General features: G+C 31.7%; 1 protein-coding gene across 3 annotated transcripts in view; it reads left to right on the plus strand.

Moving 5' to 3' along the window:
• LOC113522731 (aquaporin AQPAe.a) overlaps positions 1–16,012 on the plus strand; it is a 117,781-nt gene that overhangs the window by 94,073 nt on the left and 7,696 nt on the right. For all 3 annotated transcript variants that reach the window (XM_052898641.1, XM_052898643.1, XM_052898642.1), the window contains one exon: positions 14,664–14,807. In XM_052898641.1, coding sequence (XP_052754601.1) covers positions 14,664–14,807 — 144 coding nt within the window. The remainder of the gene's footprint in view (positions 1–14,663; positions 14,808–16,012) is intronic.

Here is a 16,012-nt window from a genome sequence, read left to right on the forward strand (position 1 = left end):
GTGATTCTAGTTAACGTTACGTGTAACTCACATGTATATATATTTATACTTGGTATATTTAATTAACAACCTTTGGAAGTACCTATCTGTGTTTTTTTATATAAATAAACTGTTATTTTGTTAGATTTACCCTATCAATAGTGACAATAAGCAGATTTTGTTTTACAAAAAACGATTACAGTTGTAGCAAAATCAGTTGTTTCGATTTAAAATCTAAACTATTAAACCGATTTTGACAATGTTTCTATGTGACCATTCTGAAAGTATATACATTTCCAGATTAAAATAGAATTTTCCAAATTGGTTTATCAGTATTCTGAGCTAATAATATAAAAGATAATATACAACTTAATTGAAAACTTCTTCCTTTCAATTGAAGTCACAAAATTTTTATTTATCTGTATAATAATTAAAAAAATAATACCTTAAAATGTTTAAATGCAATATTGTATACATACTAAATTCTAGACTTAAAAACATAGAACTTAGAAAAAGATCCTTTCAATGTGGGTTTGAAGTAAGATTAAAGATATTATCATTCAGATATCGTAGGCGTGTAAGGAATAACAAAACACAATACAATACCACAAAATACGAGACTTTAAATAAGACCCTAGCTAGCGTTAACCAATATTTCTCTCTATGAAATATCTATACTCTGCAGTATATATAGTGCATAAAATGTTAAAGGATTGTTATTTATTTTATACCAGAGGAAGACTTTGTATAAAAGTCGTTTGCTTGGGCACTTCTGTCTCATTTGTGTTTCTACCATGAAGCAGTTATGTTTGCATGGCTGTGTTTTGATTTGAAAGGTGGAATATTGTAGTGAATTTACAGGGTACAGAGGAATAACACCTGAGTCCTCAGGAATAATATCGCATGGGGGTTTCATGGACGGAACACTATCCTCTGTTATGTCTATGGTACTGCTCATATCTATAGGCGACGATTACGACTTTTCATCAGGTGGACCGTCAACTTGTTTGCCATTCTAAGTTGTATAAAAAAAGGAAAAAGTCAGCTAGCAGTTACAAATGGACTCACCATTTATAACAATTTGATATAAATTAGATGCTATTGTCTTACCTATTCCTACCATAAAGCAACATTATATTAATTCATATTTTTGGATTTAAAAGCTGATTAATAATAATAGCTGATTCTAATTCTAACACAAGACTTAAAACAGCTACAAGATACATAAAAGAAGTAGTGCATGAGAACTATACCATATTCATTTTTATAAACTGTCTTATCCTCTATATCTATGGTGCTTTACCTTTTTGTCTCTCTCAGACATAAAGTGATAGTTTTTTATATATAAAGGCGACAAATAGACATACGTCAGATATTTGAAATACTAAGGATATAATGTGTTCGTGTTCAGCCCTTAAAAAACTTTATTATATGCTTTTTAAAGAACTACATCTTGTAGGCTCTAGAAAAACTTTAACAGGAAGCTTATTCTGTATTTCAATAAACAGAAAGATAACAATTTACCTTTAATATATTTTTTTCAAGGATCAGACCTTCATTAAATTGCTAATATTACCTATATGAAAACAGGAAATAAATGAATGAAAATGCTTGAAAACAAATAAACATTTATAACAATTAACCTACTTAAGGTAATCAAAACAATATAAATAACAATTGAATTTTATTACTTTAAAAGCCTTTTGTGCGTTAGTAACATTTTATTATGAAATTACTATTTCGCCCGGTTTTCACTATTATAAATAATAATATGTTAAGAAATATATTTTACTTTACTAGAATCGTACCTACTTATACACGTTTTTATTTCTAAGTGACTTCAAATAAGAAGATATATCCAATCCGCCTATTCATTAGTACGTATATTATGCAAAGGCTCAACCAATTCTATTTTTGACGATTATATAATAGTTTGCTCTTATATTTGACCCGTAGTTAATTAATTTCGTTGAATTTATTATTTTTTTACGCAAACTTGAATTATTGACACAAATTGCTGCATTCTAAATTAAAATATTTTAAGTCTAATTATGCCAATAAAATATCTCTTCGTCACAAAAGTAACATTTTCAATACCAATATTTTGGGAAAAAATCATTGCCAAGTCATTATACATTATTATAGAAATAAAGATGTCTAATATTGATTATAGGGTCATTATAAATGTTAATAGGTAATCGATTACATAACAATTTATAGCAAAGTTGTTTAATAGGCACCTATTCCATAGACGCTAACTAAAAGAACTAACCTGGTTTTACATAAGATCTCATAACTTTTTGTAGTGAAAAAACTACGTTACAAGACTTGGTATTTTTTTACATTTTATATTTCTGATGGGATTCAGTGTTACTAGTAGAAGAATGCAAATTGTTTTGATTTCAGCCTATAGTTAAATTTCGGAATGAAATATAAATAATAATTATTTAATTCATCATGTGTATAAAAAAAAAACTGTCTCATCTCATTTAAATATGTATAATTCTTACTAATATTATAATGTGAAAGTAGGTTTGTTTATTGTCTCTTAGGGCCTTAAAAGCTTAATTAATTCTTAAAAAATTTAAGTAACACTGTGAAATTTGGTAAACATGTACTATATAAGATGGAGAAAGAGATAGGCTACTTTTTATCCCAATTGGTTAACATATCCCGGTCACGCAGAGGAAGTCGCGAGTAACAGCTAGTTATATAAATCTTTTGCTAGAGAATTTAGCGGTCATATACACTGTATACATTTTCGAAAAGTAGGTATATAAACCAAAATACACATCGTGGTTGGCGATTTGTCTGTCCGTGCATCCAAATGAGTGTTTTATTATAACCGTACAGTACTGCGTGCAGTGCCTGTAACGGTGCCTACATACACCAATAAGTGGGTGACCCCGGATATGCAACATAGGTACAGGGTACGTGCAGTATAAAAGCACTTGAATTAATTCACTGTGTTTGACCCGAGGCCACCAAATCGTAAATTTGGTCTTAGTCCTTTCATCATAGAAGAATTTTGCGTAATACTATGTTCATTTCTATTTTAAAATGAAATTGTATTATAGGTTTTAATTAAGATATTTATTTAGATTAAATTCAATGTCACACATAGACAAACAATAGACTAGGCATGGATAATATGTATACCGGGGGGGGGGAAGGGATTGTTAGCAATGGAGTTTGACAGCCCCATTGCTAGCAATATGCTCTATTAGGTCGACCTCCACGTGGTTCCCCCTGGAAACCGTCGTGAACAATTCTTGTTGAATTCGTCACGATGGGCTAACTGACCTGTTTCATCCTCACCTATCATCATCACTGGTGCCCCGCCGGTGTATACCGATAGCACGGATGGGGTTACCATTCTATTGTCACCCATTAAAAGAAAATATGGATACCAATCCGATATCTACATATTGAGTTCCTCTGGACATCGATTGCGGAAAAATGGTTATCACCACTTTCGATATCGCTCATATCGGTCGACTATCTATTTTCGAATATGTTAAAAGTCTGCTATTCAATATTATTTTTTGGAACATATTCGTTATTGGACCAGTATATTGATATTGTAACTAAAATATATAGATATTGCTATATATTACCCACCCCTACAATATACATAAAATTTACTTACCATTTACGTTCTTCATTTGCATAGACTAAACCGGCCAGGCAACAAAACTATTCATTAATAATAATTCAATTCTTTATCTATGATGTAATCAATTATTCATATATATATATATATATATATATATATATATATACTACAGTATGGGGTTCAAATCCAATCTTCGGTACATTAAAAATGTCATGATTATTATTAACAATAAATAGGTACACGTATTGTCATAATAATTGCATAATGCACTTTATTAAAAGATTGTGTGGACAGGCATATGTTTTACAACACTATTAGTCGTTTAAATGACATAGAATAACCATTACATGTTATTACTGTGTATGTGTTTAAATGCAGGTGGGCGACAGTACTCCGACAAACATTCGCAACGTTGGCACGCGGCCTAATTTAATATATCCGCTACCATTCACATTCGGCAACATTGGAAATCTGTTAAAAACGTGTTATTAATATTTTACTTATCCACCTATCATCATCATCATCATCACCATCATCATCATATTAGCCGTCAATTGTCCACTGTTGAACATTCATCTATATACAGTTATTAATTAACGAAATCCAATATTAACTAATGTTAGTATTCATTAATAGTGTTTGAAAAAATTGTTCTTTTCCAAGAATTTTCCTAAAGGATTTCTGACACTTCCCTATGGTTGACTGGGAGAGAATGCTTTTAGTATTAAGTCCGCCATGTACACATATATGTACTAATAAATAAATAATTTTTTGTTTACATACCTTTTTATGCAACTTAGAATGGCAAACAGACTGACGGCCCACCTATTGAAAAGTGATAACCGTCGCCTATAGACACGACAGTGAACCATGGACATAACAGATATATTACCAAAAATTCCGGAAAAAATTCACAACTTGTATCTACGTACATAAAAATAGGTAAGTGTACTATTAATGAATACCTATTAATAAACCTAATCTATCTATTAATAAATATTAACACTAATTTCAAGAAATACGTTTCTTTAATTAACATAATATATCCATATGTTTCTTTTTTTACTTTTTCAACACCTAAATACATTAAAGAAGGAAAACAAACAAAACAATAACCTTATTTTTATGTATACCTATTAAGTATTGTGTGTGTAGCAGCATGCCTCATTAGATATAAAATAACAATAAAATAACTATAAAATTATAAATATACTTGTTACGACTACTTCTGGACCTACTGGTAAAATATTAATAGATTTATTTTTCCTGTATTTATTTACTGTATTAAAAACAACAGCTTACATACATTATACTACTGTTATGAATTAACTATTGTTTATTTTGTCATTTACTCTTAATTGTTCGGATAAAAATGAAGTTTCTTAATTATCACAGTATACCTATTTACTCTACATTCTAACAGTTTTGACAAATATTTTTTATTTTATAAACTAAATTATATATTGTAAAATTAACTAAATTATACTTATAATTCTGAATATTAAAAAATACTATATTATTTTTTATTTTTTAATATATATATTTTCTATTTTTTATACCACGAAGGTGGCAAATAAGCATATAGCCTGTCTTAGTCCGTAAACGGTTAGTGTAGCTTATGGACGCCTGCAACACTAAGGGTGTCGTGTACGCTGCCAACTCTGAAAAAACCTTAATATACCTTTTTTGATAAACCTTATAATGAAGTTTCTAGGCAAAAATTAGATAGAAAGCTCATTCCACAGCCTGAGTGTTCGCGGTAGAAAATTCCTTTGAAACCGCATTGTACGTGACCATTTAGGTTTAAGTGTGCGAGGATGAATCCCCTATCATTGGCGATTTCTATATATATACATATCTTCTATAGTTTCGGAAATATATTTTTAGTATCAGAGCTGTATAAAGAATAACATTTGCTTATTTCTTAATATACTTATATGGGAGAGAGAACACTGAACACAGAGACATTAAAACCATATTCAAACTTCACTGAAGTTTGAATATTGACTTCAGTTGCAATAATCGATTAATACACGTAACAAATACAATAATAAAAAAAAAAAAAAAACTAAATATTACTACTAAAGTAGTTCATAAGGTTTTTGGTGCCACTTATGATTAAGTACCAAAAATTTTATGAACGGTTTCGATAATTCGGTACTAGTCGCGTTTCCTATGGATACATGTTCAACCTTCCTTGGAAGTGAAGGGTCACCATTCATTTTTTAATTAACGTATTTAATCCTAATTAACATTATTCTTAGCTCGTAAACAAGGTTTGTGGTCAAATACGATTGATGATGTCTGATCTGGTCTCAAGTCATGTTCAAAATCTGTTTGGCAATTAAATAAATTGCTATCGAGTTGTATGTATGGATTTGTTAATGAGCACATCCGGCACGCGTCGAAACGAGAGTATGAATCAAGTGTATTATACATTAATTTTTTTTTATGCAACTTAGAATGGCAACAAGCTGACGGTCCACCTGATGGAAAGAGGCAACCGTCGCCTATAAACATGAACAAGTACCATGGACAAAACAGAGTATACTGTGTAAATTCTTATACCAGTTTTAATACTATTTGATTATCGCGACAATGTTTGTGTGAAATTTGTAAATCCGTTTCCTTGGGAATTTTAATTTAAAGAACAGTACAAATTTAATTTAGGCATAGGACTGTCTGATAATAAAAAAGGTTTAGTAATTCTAGAATAAAAGAATAACCTTCGTTAGTATTTAGTGAGAAATTAAAAAAAAATTGCAATAAATACAAAAACGTTGATAAGAAATTAAAATCTCCTGCAGGTGCAAACGATCAATCCTTAGAGGTCCAAAAATGCTACAACATTTATTTCTCAGTTAAGTAAAACTTCCAAATTGGTATTTCATATCCTTATGCTGTAAATGTGACATTATATATATATATATATATATATATATATATATATATATATATATATATATATATATATATATATATATCTTATATAATTGCGAATTTGTATACCTCGATAGATGAGATTGATCATAGAGGGCGTATTTTGATTTTACCATCCATTATTACCCATGTATCACAAAATAAATATTTTTTTTTATTTAATAATAGGCAAACAAGCTGACGGTCCACCTGATGGAAAGTTGTAACCGTCGCCTATAGACATGAGCAGTACCACGGACATAACAGAGTATATTGTCTCGCCCATGACACCCCCCATGCGTTGCCATTCCTGAGGACTCCAGTGTTATTCCTCTGTACCCAGTAAATTCGCGCCATATCCCACCCTTCAAACCGAAAACACAGCCATGCAAACACAATTGCTTCACGGTTGAATTACGAATGGGACAGAGATACCCAAGCAATCGACTTTTGTACAAAGTCTCCCTCTGGTAAAAGTAAAATAAAATGAAATATGCATTTATTAATTAAAAGTTACAATTTCTCGTCCTATCTATATGTATACAGGTGCAAAAAAATTCTACCCAACAGTTATAGGCAACGATGAGTCGTTAAATAAGTGAATTAGTCAGGAGTTTGCTATTTACATAGATTAAAATTTAAATTTAAATATTTTAATACATTTTTACATAAGTTCACAAGTACATACCTATTTATAAACGTAGGTATATAGTTATAATAATGGAATATGTATCAACAACTATTAATTTTCCTGTTAATACAGTTAAATTTGTTACGTTATCAACTTGCACACATGCGTTAGGGATTGTAGACGCCCTTGATCATTCGGTGACCGTGCGCGCACGCATGGTGCCTGACATATCAACCCGTGACTGTGATATATGGTCATACCATAACCCGACCGCTCTACGCTTGTGGTTAATAAACAGGAATAAATCTAATTATAGGATACCACTAACATACCGATACATATTTTAAAAAATTACGAATGACAAGCGTGAGAGATCTATTCTCCAAGTAGACTTTCGTAAAATATTATGAAAATGTAAGGATCGCAGGTACTGTCCTTAGTCTATGACTTACTCGACTTACTTATAAGATATTACATATATTTTTTTCTGATGGATGAAAATGGTATGGTAACTCCGCCTGCGCTAACGGGTTGCGCTGGCGGAGCACCAGTGAAGGATGATAGATGAGAATGAAAACAGGCCAGGAACAATGAATTCATCAGGAATTAACCATGATAGTTTCCAGAGAGAACCGCGAGGAGGTCGACCTGGTTGGGTATATTGCTAGCAATGGGATTCTCTGTCTCCATTACTAACAATCCCTTTCCCTCTATTACATATATTAATAAATTTCATTTTATAGTTGCCATGTCGTTCCAGCATACAAAAGATCGCCTCTTCCTTTCCCGTGAATGTCGTAAAAGGCGATTATAGGAACATAATGAGTGAAGGATGGGTGTCCCTCTTAAAACATCACCAAAAGTTTAACTGCGGTTGCCAACCCGCCTGCTTAGCGTGACAACTACAGACAAACCCACCTTATAGGCGAGGTCTATGTTCAGCAGTGGACAGTTAACGGCCGATATAACAGTTACATATACGATATACCAGAATTATCACACCTAAATGAAATAGTAACCGACTTTTAAAAAACATGTGTATAAATACAGTTGGTTTATCAGACATGATAATGGGTGCAGTTTCCGCTCAAATTGCCATTCCTAAAATACCTATATTTGAAATAAATTTAGTATTAGAGCAACTTTTTATTTCATACCGTATAAGACTATGTAGGTTAATATTTGTAACATTCTAGCCGTATTTGATAGGTGTACTGCTTCTAACTAGAAGATATATCGAGTAAATATACTAAATAATGGCCAAAAACTAAAGCATATACATATAAAATATATACATAATTATAGATAGAGATGTTGTTACTGATAAATAGTTTACAATTATGAGCAATAGATATTAAAATAATTTAAAATTTAAACCTTGACATGATGATTTAAATGTCTCAGTAAATTACATATGTACAAGGATAATTATTATTTACATGAAGAAAATTTCATGTGAACCGTTAGATGTAGCTAGTACCATTAAGTTCTCTATATATTTATAGCTTTAGGTCCGATACTCTTCTATTATTGTATAGAACTATTGCTGTATGTTTTTTTTGCCACCTTCGTGTTATAAAAATACTTAATCTACGACGATGATTTTATAGTCGAATGGTAAGTTTCCTTTTTTTTCAATTGATTGATAAAAAGCGACCTATGAGTAAAATTTATATGGCTTTAATTTTTAATATTCTAGTAAATTTTATGCACTTAATTATTATATTTTTAATAATGTTCTTTTATATTATACCGAACTTTTACTTATAGACTGATAATTTGATTCATAAATCAAGAAGTGATGACAGTAAAAAACCTACAAAATGATGATATTGAAAACGTAATTTTTAATTATATAAACGATTAACTTTCCTTCCATAAAATTAACCCAAAAATTAATTGAAGTGAACATGATAAATCACATAATAAGGAAGCTACAATTTTTGTTATTAATAAAACATGCAACCAAGGTTTTTTTAATTGCTTATATGTTTTTTGTAGCTCAGTGCCACGGTCGCAGTACCGCTAACCTTATGTCATTGGCAATTTGTTAATATATTCGTCTTAGATCATTGGCCATTAACTTATGATAAACTAGCAAATTATGACCTTCTTATACACGTCAAGGAAAACTTTTACAATGTAATTGGATTAATACATCGTTTAATTATTTATTTTAATTGAACGGATCGGAGATTATTCGATCAGTCTTCTTAAAGCGGTTATCGTCCTAACTGAAATACCAAATTATGTTCTATTATTCCCTACGTTCTATAACACAAATAAAATTGCACTCATTCGTTCATTTAAAACAAATATAAAAAGTGTATTATAAAACATAAAAATACCAAACTAAACGATTTTAAATAATCTTTCCAGTCATAATCCTGTGTGGTTCGGCGTAGCCTACGAAAATAGGTAGCGTAATGGGGGTGAGAAGCGAAAGGTGTGGTATATAACTAAGGCTAAGTGGAGTCATTTTTATTTACATTAGAGCAGCTCAATATCTATTTTGTCAAATGTGACGATATACATATTTATTATAATTAAATTTGCATCGTTGACAATCAAAGACAGAAATATATAAGTCTCTTTATAATATCCGAAAATGACCTCTATAATAACTTACACACCTACAATGAAAAGATCGAATAAAAAACAAACCATGAATAAATACACCGTCGCACCCAAAACACGTGCATGACCGCCTTTATGCTGAATCCACAATAACCCACTTTTATCCCACGCTCTTAGGAAATTCTAAACTTATAGATTATATCCAAGGATTCAAAATACATATAAAAATATATGTATATGCTACTATATAGCGTATATTACAATTTTGACACTTAAAATTGTGATCGTGAACTCATAAATCGTCTAACGACTATAGATCAATAGATTTGCACAAACGTGAGAATAGTGTTGTAAACGATCAAGTCATTAATAATTTGCAATGTTAACATAATGTCATCGCATTTCCGATTGCCGTTTTACGAGCAATAAAAATATATTTATGAATATGTTTATATGTTTAGGAACCTTTAAAAATACTATTATACATAAAGATCTTATCTATATTGTTATGACATACTTTAAGGTATTATTATGTAAGCAAATAATTGGTATTCATTACCAATACCCATTCATTAAATATAATACTACCATCTAAATGAAATCAATTTTGATATTAAAAAATATAATCTATACATAGTTTGTCAATTTAAATATGTATGTTCTATTCTTTTCTTTGTCTTTTCATTTAAATATGATAAATTTACTTTTAAACTAATATATAAACAATAAATTTTAAATTTGAAAAGTACAACTATAACAACAATTATAAATTACAATTAATTACAAAATAGGTATCAAGCTATAACATTTTACTCCTCAAAAATAGCAACGTATAAGAAGTATCAATAACCTGCGGGGGGAAAGGGATTGTTAGTAATGGAGACTGAGAATCCCATTGCTAGCAATATACCCAACCAGGTCGCGCGTCCCCTCACGTTCTCCCTGAAAATTATCATGGTTAATTCCTGATGAATTCATCATGATGGGCTACCTGACCTGTTTTCATTCTCATCTATCACCCTTCACTGATGCTCCGCCAACGTATCCCTTTAGCGCAGGCGGGGTTACCATACCATTTTCACCCATCATAAAAAAAAAAAATAACCTGCGGGTACACACATTATACCGGAACAATTATGGACATAACTATTCCACTCTAAAGGTAACGATTACTTTGAAGTTACGTAGAAAAATATATAATGACAAATTTAAGCAATATATGAAGCAAATTATTAAACAACCATTATTTAATAGTCTATCGGTATACGCTGGCGGAGCACTACTTGGTGATTATAACTATAGGTGAAGAGGAAAACAGGTCAGTTGGCCCATCGTGACGAATTTATCGATAATTAACCACGATTGTTTCCAGAGGAAAACCTCGTAGAGGTCGACCTGTTAGGGTATATTACTAGCCAAAAGGCTGTTAGATCCCATTACAAACAATCCCTTTCCCCCCAGCTTATTTAATTATTTTTAGCATAATTTTTATCTCACTGTAGTTCAGAATATAAAATTACAAATATGGTATAATTATGGTAAGTAGTAACACGTAGTAGTCATAGAGCCAAGAACAATGACCTTATGTAAATAATAATTATTTGACCCGAAACGTTGCAATTTTCAAGGTGGCCCGTTGCCTATTTCGAACTCTTTAATGACCCCATCGATTATCTCTGACCTCTGACATAACACTACCTGACTCTGACTGAAGCGCGAATTACATTATTCAAATTGCCCTACACTAATTTACGGTGTGAATATCTTAAAATTATAGTAATACTATTGCCTGCGACTTTGGTGCGTGTATTAGTATAGTATACTTACTTCTGACTTAAGTTAGAATATAACCTACACATGTACCAAATTTTATTTAAATCTGTTCAGCCGTTTATAGGTTTACGGAATTGAATAATAAACATATAATCATGTTTACAAACTTTCGCATCCATAATATTACTAATTTTATGGAGATACTTTGGCTAAAGATTTACCAAATCATGCCAAAATCAATTTAAATAAATACCAAATTAGTAATAAACCAATTTTATTTAGCATAATAATAATAAAAAAATATATTTCATATCTTATATTTACCTGAAATTAGGATTAAATTTCATAAGGCTTTTTACAACTTAGAGCTTTCATATTTATTTCATATTTCCGTTACATCATCGTCGTTATATCTAGAATATAGATCTTTTCTATAAGTTTGGGTTGACAACCACAGTTAGGGTTGGTGATGTTTTAAAAGGGACACAGCTGCCCCTTCCTCGACTATTAGGTTACCTTAGTCGCTTCTTACGACAACCACGTAAAAGGAAGAGGTGGCCCATTCTATGCCGGGACCACACGGCATTTGTTTCTGTTATATAATATTCTACAATTGAGGCGAATCTATAATACCCCCGTTTTACTTCATTAAAATTCATCAGGAACATTTTAAATAGAAATACAAGCTTTTTATGCTGCACGTTGCACTTTACCACAAGAGGTACGTAACATACATACATATATGTCTGAAAAACGTTATGTGTTTCAAATTAGCGACATTTTGGGTTAGTGGTAACAGTTTGGATCATCTAAACGCGGCTTCAATAGGTATGCATCGTGACGAACTCAACGAACGACGAGCGAAGCTCAAGCGCACTGAAAACTTAGCAATATTTAAATAATTGTTCGTCTTTATTGTGGTTTATTAATTACCCGTTTTATTCTTGACCTATGACATATATATACTTAGTTGTAGTAGAACACATGACTCAGTCAGAGGTCAGCACCGGAGCGTGCTGTGCTGGCACACATTACGCACACTCGGTCACGCGCCGATCTCACTGGAACTTCTCACGTTTTTATTTCTAAAAGACTTAAAAAAAAAGAGGAAAATATAAAATGTAGGCTAGTCCAAAGTTTTTTTTTTTTCAATCGATTTCAGAAAAGAAGGGTCTGCTTTCGGTTGTATTTTTTATGTTTATTACCTCTTGACTCCGTCAGTTGTAAACGGATTTAGATTTCTTTTTATCTGAAAAGGTATACTTATATAATAGATTGGTCTCATAGAAATTTTGCTTAAATTAGTGCAATAGTTTATTTTTATTTTAGCCACAATTTAAATCTTTTTTTTGTGGAACACAATTTCATTATTTTGTTAAAAGTCGAATTGTAACTCTGCTTCCGTACCTTATTAGTTTACTGACGAGGTGCAAGCAAGAGATCGATCCGAATTCATTAATAATTAATTGCAATTGTTTCCAAAAAGGATCTTGTTGATGAAATCTTACAGGATATCATCATCATCATGCCTTCCCCATGAAGGGGTTTTGCCAGTAGTTGCCACGCTTAGCAGGCGGGTTGGCAACTGCAGTTAGGTCTTTAGAGATATTTTAAGAAAAACGCTGCTCCCCATCCCATTAACATCAAGTTCCTTTAGTCGCCTCTTACGACACCCACAGGAAAGGAAGGAGTGGCCTATTCTATGCCGGGACTACACGGACGATAAATTGCTAGTAATTTGTATTCAAATTCATTCAGTAGTTTTTGCGTGAAAGAGTAACAAATATCCGTCCATCCAAACATTGTTTCAAACTCCCATTACAAACTTTCCAATTTATAATATTAATATGATTTTTCCTATTAATCTCGTACAAAATCATCAATCAGTAAATACAGTACAGAAACTGGCATAGGCATCACTGCACGTTATTACTTGTGGTATACTACGGGTAATTTGGAAGAAAAGTAATTTTAATTTTTAATTTCATAGCAATAACACTTAAATTACGATTTCGTTGAAAATTAACAAGAAAGCAATTTGATAAGAATTTACAAGGATTTGCGGTTAATACCTGCAAGTATAAATAATAAAGTTGGCAAGATATGAATCTTGGATTCTATCACGATCCTGCAATTATAGGTTCCCTTTAGCGAAGAACGTTCAGATATTTGCGCCTATTAAAGTCATAACATAAACCTAGTTGCAATATTCAATCACACATCTATTTATAAATGGACCTTCGATCGTTATATAAGAATAAAACCATGTGTAGAGTTATAAATAAACTGAACTGTTTCAAATTGTAATAGATATTGCGCGGAATTTCTTGCTTTCTTTTCCTTTCGACTTAAATATATATTATCTTTATTTGAAGAGATTTTTTTAGATAGTTTTTATTTATTTATGGCAAAAAACAGTCATTTCCAAAATATTAATATAATATACAATTACAGTTTTACAACAACAGACCTTACACTGCCAATAACAGTATTTTAACAGAGTTATTATTCATGAAGTACCAAAGAAACACGCAAAAAATTTAGTAACAAATCCAAAGTACTTATGCATATACAATACACTAATCCAATGGTTAATTATGTACTTGATATATAAATTACAAGGTAACTATTTCATTACAGTGTTATGAGCCAAACAATAGATACGAGTATATAAAATACTAATAACTCAGAACAACGCTCGACTAAGGTCCAAAGATCCCGAAATCAAACCTCTGATATATTTCAATCAATTAAAGAATATTGACATTTAAGGCACACAGGCGCACTGCGAAAAAGTGACGAAAAACAGTACCACAGCGTGTTATATACATATATATATAGAAATCATCAAAACCAGTACAAACACGTAAAGTGTGACTTTACAATTCACGAATACAAATTTTTAATATTGTACGGAAATTGAACCCGCACCATTGGATAATAAAACAGTGTGTCGAACCGTTGTACTAGCTTGATTTTTTTATGTAATTTAGAATGACACATAAACTAAAGGCCCGCCTGATGGAAAGTGGTCACTGTCGCCTATAGATATGAACAGTACCATAGACAAAATAGAGTATACTGGAAATTCATTGTCATAATAGGTCTCTGTATTTCACTTTTATATCTGTGTAAAAATAACTTATTGTTGTTTTATGTTTGTTGCAGGCTATCGGTCATGTATCTGGCGGTCACATCAACCCCGCAGTGACGTGCGGCCTGTTTGCCGCTGGCGAAGTGAGGCTGTTGAAGGCACTTTTCTACATCGTGGTGCAAACGCTCGGTGCAGTAGCTGGCGCTGCCTTTATCAGGGTATGTTTTAATTTGATTTAGTGTAAATATTAATCTTATGTTTTTTTTTATTGAATAGCTTATGAATTTGCTATCTTCACTTCCGGAATGTTTAAATAGATTTGACAGTCAATGAATATATATATATATATATATATATATATATATATATATATATATATATATATATATATATATATATATATATATATATATATATATATATATTTGCAATGTCCCTACAATTATTGTATAAAAAAAACAAAATTAAAGTTTCATGAACAGCAAAAAAGTTTGAAGGCAGGCAGGCGGATTGGCTACCGCAGTTAGCCTTTAGAGATGTTTTAAGAGGGACGCTACTGCTCAGCCCTCGCCTTGCCTTAGTCGCCTCTTACGATACCTACGGGAAAGGAAGGCGTGGCCTATTCTATGCCATGACCACACGGCAAGAATATTTGCGACCTTTTATTGGAAGAGTATATATTTTAAAAATCTAAGGTGATTTATTTATTGCTTTTCATAGATGACCGTATAAAAACTTATAGAAGCATGCAGAATTTTCTCAATGACTCTTAGCAAGTAGTTCACTCGTATGACACATAGAACTATCTCGCTTACCCTGACACTGATGATCGGAGAATAAAAGACCAAATTGAATCAACGACCTTCGATACGCTCTTGAAATGAGTTCGCTATACATGTATGCGTGTGTGTAATCAATTAAGTTAGTTTACTAAATAGACGTACTAATGTCACGCGGTCTGCGATAGTAAATGGATGATGAACCTTTTTAGATGTCACAAAAGGTTGTATAAACAATACCGTCGTTAGAAACTCGTTAGTAAATTTGCTTAACATCTGATAGTATTTCCTGATGTGTAAACTACTCATATTATTGTATACAGCCAGTGTGGAAAAAACATGCTCATAATTGCTATAAAAACCAGAGGCATCATTGCGCGTTGCAACCCTTATAACATGAAAAGTTATCTAATAATTTCCCTACTATATCTTAATAAGGAATTTTCTTCCGCGAACGCTCAGGCTGTGAAATGAGCTCCTTGCTGAGGTTTTCCCTAGAAACTACAATATGGGGTTCTTCAAAAAGTGTATATTAAGATTTCTTCAGGTTCAGCAACGCGCACGTGACACCCTTAGTATTGCAGGCAGCTATAGTGACCGGTTACCTTCGTACGGGCGGTATGCTTGTTTGCCACCTTTGTAGT

Source organism: Galleria mellonella, unplaced genomic scaffold, assembly GCF_026898425.1.
Source record: "Galleria mellonella isolate WM207_F2 unplaced genomic scaffold, CSIRO_AGI_GalMel_v1 utg515, whole genome shotgun sequence".
Taxonomy (NCBI): domain Eukaryota; kingdom Metazoa; phylum Arthropoda; class Insecta; order Lepidoptera; family Pyralidae; genus Galleria; species Galleria mellonella.